Source organism: Galeopterus variegatus, unplaced genomic scaffold, assembly GCF_000696425.1.
Source record: "Galeopterus variegatus unplaced genomic scaffold, G_variegatus-3.0.2 Scaffold14, whole genome shotgun sequence".
NCBI classification, from domain to species: Eukaryota; Metazoa; Chordata; class Mammalia; order Dermoptera; family Cynocephalidae; genus Galeopterus; species Galeopterus variegatus.
In genome coordinates this window covers 173,827-186,807 of record NW_007726125.1, presented here as the reverse complement: position 1 = coordinate 186,807, position 12,981 = coordinate 173,827, and the positions used below count along the sequence as shown (strand labels likewise).

Here is a 12,981-nt window from a genome sequence, read left to right as displayed (position 1 = left end):
TTTTTTTTTTTTTTTTTTTGTCTTTTGTCTTTTTCCATGTCCGGCAACGGATCGCAACCCTCAGTGTTGCCCCCGTACCGGACCGGGGACCAGCAACGGGATTGCAACCCTTGGCGTTGCCCCCGCGCCTCGCTCAGCCAGTGAGCGGGAACTGGTCTGTATGTGGGATCCGAACCCTCGGGCGGGAGCGCCGCCGCACTTCCCAAGCAGCGCACTTATCCAGTGCGCCACCGGGCCGGCCCAAAAGTCCATAGTTTTAAGCTACCCAGTTTGTACTACTTTGTTACGGCAGCCTTAGGAAACTAATACAGATGGTACAAAAGTTTCCTTTGACACACAAAGCATTATAAAATATATATTTTCCTCAAGCATCTAACATTTGAGGGGCCTTGGGCAAGAATATAAATATGAGGGGTCTTCAAAAAGTTCATGGAAAATGTGCATTTTGAAAAAACTATGCATGAATTTCAACATTTTTTTTGCACCAAAAATAAACTCAGAGATCATGCCTGCGGATCTAGGCAGGAGATGAGGGCAGCCCCTTCCGCTCGATAGTAAGCAAGAAACAGAGCATGCCAGGGGTCTTAGGCAGGAGCCCAGGGCAGCATCGCCCACTTGGAAGCAGGCAAGAAACACGTAGAAAACACTATTTCTGTGTGGGTAGCTCACCACAGCCACCGCCATAGCCATGGCTGCTGCAAAGGCAGCTTGACACCACAGCAGTAGCCACAGTTGCCATGTAGGCAGACTGCCAGACACTCAACTGCAGTGACACAAGGGAAGTCACCAGTGGAGACCAGAAAAAGAAGAGGACATCTCTCTCCTCAAAGCCCACTCCAGTGTAATAGAAGAAGCAACTGCTCTACCATGCCCCTAGATTTATTTCTGATTTTAGTAATTTCTGCCTTCTCTCTTTTTTCTTGATCAGTCTAGATAAAGGTTTGCAAATTTTGTTGATCTTTTTAAAAAGACAACTTTTGGTTTCATTGATTTTCTTTATTGTTTTTTAATTCCCTATTTCATATATTTCTGTTGTAATCTTTTTTTTTTTTTTTTTAAAGATGACCGGTAAGGGGATCTTAACCCTCGACTTGGTGTTGTCAGCACCACGCTCAACCAGTGAGCAAACCGGCCATCCCTATATGGGATCCGAACCCGTGGCCTTGGTGTTATCAGCACCGCACTCTCCCGAGTGAGCCACAGGCCGGCCCTTCTGTTGTAATCTTTATTATTCCTACCTATATTTGCTTTTGGTTTAGTTTGCTCTTGTTTTTCTATTTTCTTAAGGTAGAAGTTTACAGTACTGATTTGAGATTTTTCTTATTGTTACTATAGGTGTTTACAAGTGTAAATTTTCCTCTAAGCAGTGATGAGGCCTGCATCCTATACATTTTGATGTGTTGTGTTATGATTTTTATCTCAAAGTACTCTTTAACTTCCCTGTGATTTTTCTTCTTACCCATCATTTATTTGGGGTAGTGTTGTTTACTTTCCACACATTTATGAATTTTCTAAATTTCCTTCTGCTATTTTGGTCAGAGAACATATTTTCTATGATCTTAGTCTTTTTAACTGTGTTAAGACTTGTTTTGTGGCCATAAGTAAATAAATAAATAAATAAATAGATAAAAACAAAAGTAAACTTGTACTAACTTGTTATAACATGTCTGAACAGGATCTAGTTTGAGGAACTAAGAAGGATAAGACCTCAGTTTGACAAGAGCCCCTATCAGAGCAACATGAATTCTGCTAAAATTGAAGCAAGGACAAACGTCAAATTTATGGTGAAGCTTGGATGGAAGAATGGTAAAATCACTGATACTTTACAAAAAGTTTATGGGGACAATGCCAAAGAATCAGCAGTTCTCAAATGGATAAATAGTTTTAAGCAGGGATGAAACAATGTTGAAGATGAAGCCTGCAGTGGCCAACCATTCACAGAAATTTATGTGGAAAAATTAATCTTGTTTGTGCCCTAATTGAACAGGACTAACAATTAACAGCAGAAATAATAGCCAATGCCATATACATTCAATTGGTTCGGTTTACATAATTCTGACTGAAAAATTACAATTGAGCAAACGTTCTGCTCAATGGGTACTAAGACTGTTGTACCAGATCAGCTGCAGATAAGAGCGGAACTTTCAAAGGAAATTTTAAACAAGTGGGATCAAGATCCTGAAGCATTTCTTTGAAGAACTGTAGTAAAAGAGGAAATGTGGCTTTACCAGTATGATCCTGAAGGCAAAACACAGTCAAAGCAATGACTACCATAAAGGTGAGAGTGGTCCAGTCACAGCAAAAGTGGACTGGTCAAGAGCAAAGGTCATGGCAAATTTTGGGGGGATGCTCAATGCATTTTGCTTGTTGACCTTCTGGAGGGCCAAAGGATATTAACATTTGCTAATTATGAGAGTGTTTCAAGAAAGCTAGCAACAGCTGTAACAGAAAAATGCCCAGGAAAACTTCACCAGAGAGTCCTTTTTTTTTTTCTTTCTTTCTTTTTTTTTTTTTTAAAGATAACTGGTAAGGGGATCTTAACCCTTGACTTGGTGTTGTCAGCACCACGCTCACCCAGTGAGCTAACCAGCCATCCCTACATAGGATCCGAACCCCTGGCCTTGGTGTTATCAGCACCGCCCTCTCCTGAGTGAGCCACTGGCCGGCCCCAGAGAGTCCTTTTCCACCATGGCAATCCTCTTGCTCATTCCTCTCATCAAACAAGGGCAATTTTGTGAGAGTCTCAATGGGAAATCATTAGGCATCCACCTTACAGTCCTGATTTGGCTCCTTCTGATTTCTTTTTGTTTCCTAATCTTAATAAATCTTTAAAGGGCACCCATTTTTCTTCAGTTAATAATGTAAAAACGACTGCAGGAACATGGTTAAATTCTCAGGACCCTCAGTTCTTTAGGGATGGACTAAATGGCTGGTATCATTCCTTACGAAAGTGTCTTGAACTTGATGGAGCTTATGTTGACAAATAAAGTTTATATTTTATATTTTTACCTTTTAAATCTATTTTCCATGAACTTTTTGAAGTCCCTTCATATACCATATGTCTAAATACTTAGAAGTTAAAAATCAAGATACAAATATTTGAATGAAATATGTTGCTACCACAGTAATGATTGCAGCAAGCAAGACCCAATGATGACTGCTAAGATTGGTGGCTGAAACTTTAAGGACAAACAGGATATTTGCATCATCTCCAAGTATTTCCCCCAAAATGTTTATTAATCACCATGGTGGTTTTAACATATGTCCAAAACTTCTTTGATTCTCCTACCTCAAAGAGGTGGTGCCTAAGTCATCTCCCCTTGAGTGCGGTCTGTACTTAGTGACTTGCTCCGTACAGAGTATGAAAAGGGAAAAACAGTGACTGTACAGTGGAGAAACCTCGCAGACAGCACTTTACATGACTGAGGTTAACATCAGCAGTAGTGAGGCGTGTTGCCACCACATACTCCTTAATATGATACAATGGAAAGAACACTTCCCCTATGTGGTACCCTCAAATCCTTAACCCCAGTTGAATCATGTGAAAAATATCAGACAAACTGAAATTGACGGACATTTAAAACATCTGACTGGCATTCTTCCAAAGTGTCAAGGCCATGAAACATAAGGAAAGACCAAGAAACAGTCACAAATAGAAGTAAACTTAGAAGGCATAATGACTAAATGCAATACAGTATCCTGGATTAAACCTTGGAGCAAAAACATTAGATTAGGGAAAAACCTGAAATCTGAAAAAGAATCTATAGTTAGTAGTTAGTTAACAGTATTGTATCAATGTTATTTTGTTAAGTTTTTACAAGCGTACATGAGAAAATGGTCGTGTTGGGGCCGGCCTGTGGCTCACTCGGTAGAGTGCGGTGCTGGTAACACCAAGGCCACGGGTTCGGATCCCATATAGGGATGGCCGGTTAGCTCACTGGTTGAGCGTGGTGCTGACAACACCAAGTCAAGGGTTGAGATCCCCTTACCGGTCATCTTTAAAAAAAAAAAAAATGGTCGTGTTAAATGTTGGTATTAGGGAAGCCAGTTGAAGGGCAAAGGGGAACTCTCTGTACTATCTTTGCAATTCTTCTGTAAATCTAAAGTTATTTCTAAATAAAAGGTTTGGGGGAAAAGGTAATCATCTGGAAGAGACTGCAGATCTAAACCTTAACAGCCTTTGGTTAATCTTGCCTTGTAGAAGGAAGGCTGCAAAGTCCCCTCCTTGAGAGATCTCCATCTTTATACAGGTGGTTTGCTTGCTGGTATCATCCTGAAAAGAAAAAAGATGCTGATAGAATATGCTCAGCCTGGTGACAGAGAAGATTGTATTTCAAGGCCTTCTGTGGTTCACACCCAGAACAGAGATCCTTTTAAAGCATAGGACATGAGAAGATGCCTCAAATTGCTTCATACAGGGTACTTCGAAAAGTTCATGGAAAGATTCTTATTTATCTTTTAATTCTATTTTTCCATGAACTTTTTGAAATACCCTTGTACTTTCCATTTTTGTACAGGAATTAGACAAGATAGTGTGTCAAAAAGTGTAACTTGCTTTTCCGTCTAGAGGTTTTTGGACTTTTCTGGTTTCTATTTTCTGGTTTCTTAAATATTTCTGGTGACTAGTGGCATACTAGGAATCTCCTGGTCAGGTTTGCAAACCCTAAAGCCTATATGGCCACTCAGTTATTGAACTGGATTGAAACAAGTTCTGCATAACACTGAAAACTCTGATGGTTGCTGGACGAAAGTCTCGATCTAAACTATAGTAGAGACTGAATGTAACCACAGTACGAAACCTGCTCAAACTCTAGGCAAGGTGAGAGAGGCTCAATGTGTATTGATTATTCTATACCATTAAGGAGCTTGAAAAATTTAATTGTAATGCTTGAAGACTACTAGCAAAATAAAGTGAGTAAACTAGTTAGGCTGGTAAGACCCCAGGTTTATTAAATGAGAACCAGCCTAAAATTTTAAAAAATGTTTTTATTTATATATTTTAATATCAACTTCTTGTGCAAATTTCCAAACATACAAAAAGGGAGTAAACAGCATAACAAACCCCCATTATCCATTACTTAACTTCAACAATTATCAATATATGACAGATCTTGTTTTATTACCTTCCAAGCTCATTCTATTGTAAGGATATACCACAATTTGCCATGTAGGTGGTTTGGGTTTGGGGCTGTTACAAACGAAGCTATGAACATTCATGTACAAATCTTCCTATGGACGTATGCTTTCATTGTTCCTGGGTAAATACTTAGGAGTGGAATGGCTGGATCGTATGGTAATTGTATGATGAACTTTTTAAGAAACTGCCAAAGTGGTTGCACCATTATATTTTACCACCAGCAGTGCATGAGAATTCCAGTTGTTCCATATCTTTGCCAACACGTGATATGGTCGGCGTTTTTAATTTGAGGCATTCTAATGCATGTATAATGATATCTCATTGTGATTTTAAATTGCATTTCTCTAACGACCAATGATGTTGGGCATCTTATTTGCCTTCCACACACTCATGTCTTGTTCGGCAAACTGTATTTTCAAATCCTTTGCCCATTTAAAAATTAGGTTGTTTGTTTCCTTATTCTTGAGTTTTGAGAGTTCTGTGTATATTCTGGATATAAGTCTTTTATCAGATATGGGATTGGCAATGATTTCTCCCAGTCATTTTATTCTTTTAAAAGTGTATTTTGGGGTGGGGAAGAAGATATAACAACTATACTTTTATGAAGTTGTTACAACAAGCAAACGGAAAGGACATTCTTGGGGGGGAGGGGAGAGAGGGAGGAGGGAGGGAGGTGTCGGTGATGGGCCATAATAATCATATACATTGTATATTGACAAAATAAAAATTTAAGAAAAAAATAAATAAATAAAAGGTAGCATATCAAGAAAAAAAAAAAAAGTGTATTTTGGGGCTGGCCTGGTGGCGCACTGGATAGTGCGCCGCTTGGGAAGCGCAGCGGCGCTCCCGCCCGAGGGTTCGGATCCCACATACAGACCGGTTCCCGCTCACTGGCTGAGCGAGGCGCGGGAGCAACGCCCGAGGGTTGCGATCCCGTTGCCGGTCCCCGGCCCGTTACGGGGGCAACACTGAGGGTTGCGATCCGTTGCCGGACACGGAAAAAGACAAAAAAATAAAATAAAATAAAATAAAATAATAAAAATAAATAAATAAATAAAAGTGTATTTTGTAGAGCAGAAGTTTTTAATTTTGATGAAGTCCAGTTTATCAATCTTTTCTTTTATGGATAGGGCTTTTGGTATTGTAGATAAAAAAATCTTTGCCTAACCCAAGGTCACAAAAACTTTCTCCTATTAAAGCTCTGGTGCTTCCTTCTTTGTATCCACAATAAAATCTTATAGCAGAATAAAAAACTGAGATAAGAAGACTTGGTGTTTTTATTTTTTATTTTTATTTTTTAAAAAGATGACCAGTAAGGGGATCTTAACCCTTGACTTGGTGTTGTCAGCACCACGCTCAGCCAGTGAGCCAACCGGCCATCCCTATATAGGGATCCGAACCCGTGGCCTTGGTGTTATCAGCACCGCACTCTCCTGAGTGAGCCACGGGCCGGCCCTCCTGTTTTCTTTTAGAAGTTTTATAGCTTTAGGTTTTACATATAGGTATATGATCCATTTTGAGTGAATTTTTGTATATGAGGAATTAATTTTTAATTTTGATATTAATATCCAATATCAATATTTTCTTTTATGGCTAATGCTTTTCATGTCCTAAGAAATCTTTGCCTGCCCCAAGTCTGCAAAAATATTTTCCTGTGTTTTTTTCCAAGAATAATGATGGTTTTAGCCTTTATATTTAGATATATAACCTATCTCAAGTTAATTTTTATATACGGTGCAAAATAAGGTTGAGGTTCATTTTTTTCCTCCCATCTTTTTATCCAGTGTCCCTGCATCATTTGTTGGAAATAATTTCTTTTTCCCACTGAATTGCCTTGGTGCCCATCAAAAGTATTTTTTACAAGACAAACTGCAATTAAAAATCTACTCTGAGCAATACCCTCTCTTTTGGGGATTCACTGATTCAAAAAACACTTTCTGAGAACCTACAGTATGCCAGGCAATGTGTTAGGAATAAGGGATACAAAGATGAGTAAGAGAGGTCCCCTGCCCTCAGGGGGCTTGCATCCAGAAGAAGCAGTCATATAAACAAGTAAAGAGGGCATAGAAAACACCAAGACAGAAATTATGTTCTATCTGGTAGTGGCACAAAGGAAGGAGAGTTCGGCTCCTTTACAGTATATGAGAGTATGTATTTTAGAAAAAGAGATATTTGAGCTGCTCTTGAAGAATGGGAGAAATTGAACATTGCATGTAGGGAGACAGGGAGAGCATTCCAGAGAAACAGCATGGGCAAGGGAACAAGAATGTGAAACAGCCTGGAAAATTTAGGGACATTTAAGTACTTAGATATGTTGGTCTGATGCTCAAGAGAAAAATCTGCACTCAAGTTCCTTAATAATTTTCTTGCCTGGACAACAGGGTAAATAAATTCAAGGCATTCAACATGTACTTCCTGATGGCTGGGAAATCTTTTAATGGGATATTTTGGAGGAGGCTGTCTGCCCAGGGAGGTCTCTATTTCTTTCTAATCTAAGACGCCTATATTAAAAGTGATTTAATTTGCTACAGCTTTTAGTCCAGTTAAAGAAAGAACAGGAACTCACCACTTCATTGATGGCTTTGACTAGGAAAAGACCATCCTTATAAAAACAGAATAGTCTAATGATACCTGAAACAGAAAAATAAGTGAGAATGTAAACAGACAAGTGAGCCAAAGAACTGGAGTTTTATATTTGATTTTCTGAAATTATCATCATAAACTTACACATTCTTATGCCTCCTCTCTGGCCTCTCCACTGCCTGTGTTGCTCTCCCTGCCTCCCTCCACCCCTCACTTGAAATGTTCCAGTAGTTCTCCCTTCTGTGTCCTGCCCTGGCCCTGCTGGCATCTCCTAGGAGTCTCCTGCAAGCATGGCAGCCACGCCAATCCACTCCTTGACTCCTGTCCACCTGCCTCTGCACATCGTCCCTCACTGCTTCACACTGTTATCTAACTGTTCCCTGTGAACCCTTGCAAGTTCATAGATTCTTTGAGGGAAAGGATCATATCTCACCCTTCCATGTGCCTCCCCTCCCAACCTCAACAAACTCCTCATGCAGTTAATTTTGTCGAATCAATAAATAATTCTGTCATTCTAATTCCCATTTAATCTAAGGGCTCCAATATATGATTCTCAAGCCCCATGACTTCTTAACTCTTTGTTTAGGTGCCTTCAAGATAATCAAAACCTGCCTCTAGGGGCCGGCCCGGTGGCGCACTGCTACAGTGCGCCGCTTGGGAGCGCGGTGGCGCTCCCGCCAAGGGTTCAGATCCCACATACAGACCGGTTCCCGCTCACTGGCTGAGCGAGGTGCGGCCGCAACACCGAGGGTTGCGATCCCGTTGCCGGTCCCGGTCCGGTACGGGCGCGACACTGAGGGTTGCGATCCGTTGCCGGACACGAAAAAAAGACAAAAGAGGAAAAAAAAAAAAAACCTGCCTCTACCCCATAATATAGACCTTATAAAGGCATCTGGCCCACTGTGGGTGAAAGTCTAACTCAACACAACAAAGATTCATGGAGTATCTGCTCCATACTTATGAATGTGCTAAGGACACCGAGGCAGTCTGCCTTCAAATTCATCATACTGAGGGTTACACACACGAAACCAACTAGTATAATGCAGTATGATAAATACAATCCTATCTTTAGAACAAACTCCTTCTGAGTATCAACATTCCCACAGAGATATCCTCCAGGTCCCTCAAGTCTGTGCACGTTCAAATGGAATTCTTCAATTTACAGACCTTAATCTCCTATAATTGTTATCAAGGAATGACATCATCATCCACTCAGTTACCTGAGGCAGAACGGAGTCATTTTTCTTCACTGCCCCCAGAACACCACCCCACTCCCCCAACTCACACACATATTCCATCACCCACTAAGTTTTTCCATTATATTTTTCTTTTCATTTTTTAAGCTTTGTATTTTGAACTAATTTTAGACTTATAGAAAAGTTGCAAAAATAATACAGAGTTCCTGTATATTTCTTATCTCACTAACCCAATTTTAACACCTTACATAACCATAGTACAGTTTTGATTTTAAAAGCCTCTGACTTTGTTCAGTCCTTCATAATTTCTCTCCTCAATGAATACAATAGTCCTCCCTGGTCTCTCTACGTCTCATTTTGACTTTTACAGGCTCCTGCTAGGATGCTCTTCCTAAAATGCCAGTCCGGTCAGGTCGCTCTCCTGCAGGAAGTTCTTCAGTGTGCCTGTGCTGGTTGAGCGGAGCCTGCTGTTTAGAGAGATGTGTGCTTTCACAGAGGATCTCAAGGTGAGCAGGTACTTTCTGCTCTGCTTGCCCCAATATCACATAGACACCTCCCTGACTTTTTGACTGACACTTGCCTTCTCATCCCCAACAAAGCAGGGAAGCTCCCCATATCCAGGGGCAGCAGTCAGGTCACCCAAACATAGAGACAGGCTAGAGGGAAGCCCAGCTTTTAGGAAACCAAGGGCAAGCCAGCTCACCTGTCTGAGACACTATCTACAGTGTTCTATACCATTCTTTTCATGAAGGCCTGGTTCATCCTCAGGCTAAAGGAAAAAAGCAAGCTTTGGTTTATATGAGCAGCAGGACTGCTGAATGCTGGAAGGGTGTGGACTCTGGGGCCATACTGCCTGGTTTGAAGCCTGTCTGTGCCACTTACTTTTCATGTTACCTTAAGTAAGTTATTTAACCTCTGTGTCTCAGTTGCTTCTTCTGAAGAGGTATAATAAGTTGTACTTCCCTCCTATGGCTGCTGTGAGGATTAAATGGGCTAACATATGCAAAATGTTAGACTAGTGCCTGATACTCCACATTTGTTCTGCAGGTATTAGTTATCATTACGTGACCAAGGAGAATGGAAGTCTCCATGCCCGGCCCCACGCATACCTGGAAAGGAGATTAAATTGAACAACAGTCTACAGGTAAATGAGGCTAAAAAGGAAGATGAAGAACAAATACCCATTTCATCCACAGGAGCGATAAGTATTTCATTCCCCAAATCTGTGGCCCAGATGGAAGTGACATCAACTTTAAGTTTCTCCCAAACATATATTCGTTTAGCGTTATATAGATTATAAATTGAGAATCCTTTGGCTCCTCCGATAAACACATAGTCTTGGGAAACAGCCATACAGTTTGGCATTTTGTTGAACTGGAAATACAAAAACAAAGAAAAAAGGAACTATTTTTAGCTGTCACCATCTTCAAGTAATGTGAGCTAAATTTTCAAAGAGGGTTGAGGGCTCTTCCTAGATATATTATCACCAAACATAGTGCTCATCTAAAACTCTTGCCCAAGCATCAAGAAATTCATAGCATTCCACTTTTAGGGGGGAAAGGCCAAAGAAAACAAAGAAGTTGAAAATAAACGCACATTTACAACACTAAGCATGGTCCTGTACTTTATTCATCTAGAGCACTGTAGGAAGGACGATAGCTGAGGCACTGGCAGATCCTCAACCATCAGGCAAGAGAGTGGATTAATACTAAGGAAGATTTTCCAATAATAACAGCTGAATATAAAAGGTCTTCTGTATAATCTTCAACTAACCAGAACACCCATTTCCCTGGGCAATTATCATATCCATTTTAATCAATATCAGCATGCCTATAATCTCTCAACAAGGTACCTGTCTTATTGAATTAAAGTTCCTGGTAGGAATTCCTTCCCTGGATCACTTATTAACACTCAACTGAGAAGTAGGACTCCTGGTCAGCTAGCTACCTGCTCCATACCTGGATTTCTGCAAGTGGATGGTAGATGGTAGGCTGGATCCAGCTGCTCTTAGCTTCCCTCAATGCATTCCTCTCTTCAATAACTTCCCATGACCTGTCAAACAGAAGGTTCACCAGCTTGTTGATCATTCGATAAGGCTGAGGCAGGGAATCCAGCTCCTGATCTGGATCCTTGAAGACATAATCCTCTTCGTTGTCATCAGGCCAATCCTTCTCTGTTGGAGACGGCACCTCCAGTGGTCCTTTTCGAGTAAGAGTGGGCAGGTTCATCTTCTGCATCTGACCTCCTCTGGCGGATGATATCACAGAAGGTGGCACTGGGAACTTCTACGAAACTCTGAAAAGCTGATAAGGGAAGCAAGCAAAGGAACTTTGAAAAAAAAGGGAAGCAACAAGAAGACAGCACACCATCCTTCTCTAGCACAACGGTCTATACGACTGTTTATTCCAGACACTGGCACTTTCCTTATTTATCACGGGATTGTTACCACATTCCTAGGATAAGCTCTTCATATTAGTAAAGATATCAGAAGATTCTTCTGGACTAAATCAAGGTAATGTATACTATGATGAAAGGAGAGAAATTTGACATCCTTGTTGCCTTCATCTCCTGGTAGGAAAGTAGCTATCTTCCTGTTCCGAATGGAGTTCATCCTCTCATACAACTTAAGCCTTTTCCTGGTTATCTAACTCTACAAATGGCTGTGTTTAAGCCAGCTGGGCAGTGAGCCGTGACTCTCTTCCCTTTTCCCCCACCCCCAATAAGATACAGTTCAAGCGCTCCCAATTCTTGCTGTCTGATTTGTTCCCTCCTCTCCTTTCCCATTGCTGCCACACAGGAGTTCTGCAGGCAGTGCCCAGGGCCTATGAGATTTTTCAGGAGCCTATAGAAATGAAAAAAAATTGATTGACTAAAAAGCCCCCCACAATATCAAAATAAATATTGACAAAAATATTTACAATTTTTCAGCTCCACTCTCTGTGTGTATATAACGTTCACGTCTACAAGAAGAGAACAGGTAATCTGTACTTCGGAAAATTTAAAATTGTGCAAATAATAAAAAGGCTTTTAAATGTTTCACTGAAAAAATGCATTTAATGTGGAACAAGGGATACATTTTAAGATGCTTACTATGAAGTGGAGTAGGGCCTTGCACTGTAAGAGTGCCTAGGGTACATACAGATCTTATAAAGGCCCTACTGCCATCCCACCATCTTTTCTCACCTGCTGGAGTACATTTGTAACGTTTCCAGTGCATGACTGTGAGGAAAACAGCTGACACTGAAGAAAGAACCACCTGACATAATTCATGGAAACAGTAATCTGAGCTCACACTGGGTCAGGAATAATGCCTGTTTCCACCAGCCAGACTGAAAAACCTAATAATTCATGGCCATTGGGTGGAGTGCTTGGAAGAATTTTGCCTCAGCAGTGGAAAAATTAGCCCTAGAATAAACACTGCTCTGGTATCACCCATCAAATCTTAGATATTAGGTGTTGAAACTGTTTCTAAGTAACTTAACTACACCCTACAACAAAGCTCAAGAATATTTATAGGAATACCAAAATATCCAGCATCCAATGAAGTAAGATTCACAATGTCTGGGATCCAATTAAACGAATTAGCTGGGGGGCTAGCCAGTTAGCTCACTCAGTAGAGCGTAGTGCTCATAACACCAGGGTCAAGGGTTCAGATCCTCATACTGGCCAGCTGCCAAAAGGAAAGAAAAAAAGTTACCAATTTGCCAGCTGGTAAGCTCAGTTGGTTAGAATGTGGTGCTGATAACAAAGGGTTTGGATCCCCATACCAGCCAGCTGAAAAAAAAAAAAAGAAAGAAAGAAGAAAATTAGCTGGCACGCAAGCAAAGAGTCAAGAAAATATAAGCCATAATAAATAGAAAAATCAGTCCATTGAAGCTGGCTCAGAATTGATTAACAGACAAAGGAGTTATAACTTTTTCCACATGTTTAAAAACCAAGTAGACACATGGAAGATATAAAAAAGACCCAAATTAAACTTTTATTATTTATTTATTTTTAAAATTTTTTTTAATAAAGATGATGGGTATGGCCATCTTAACTCCTGACTCTTGGTGTTGGCAGCAC

At 40.5% G+C, this 12,981-nt stretch overlaps 1 protein-coding gene across 1 annotated transcript in view; it reads right to left on the bottom strand.

Moving 5' to 3' along the window:
• WDR93 (WD repeat domain 93) overlaps nt 1–11,207 on the bottom strand; it is a 57,549-nt gene extending 46,342 nt beyond the window's left edge. Inside the window, exons 1-4 of the mRNA XM_008563116.1 lie at nt 10,875–11,207; nt 10,098–10,290; nt 7,704–7,768; nt 4,195–4,273 (exon numbers count right to left, since the gene is read on the bottom strand). Of these exons, the coding sequence (XP_008561338.1) occupies nt 4,195–4,273; nt 7,704–7,768; nt 10,098–10,290; nt 10,875–11,153 (616 nt within the window). The 5' untranslated portion in view covers nt 11,154–11,207. The remainder of the gene's footprint in view (nt 1–4,194; nt 4,274–7,703; nt 7,769–10,097; nt 10,291–10,874) is intronic.
• Nucleotides 11,208–12,981: the final 1,774 nt, after the last annotated feature.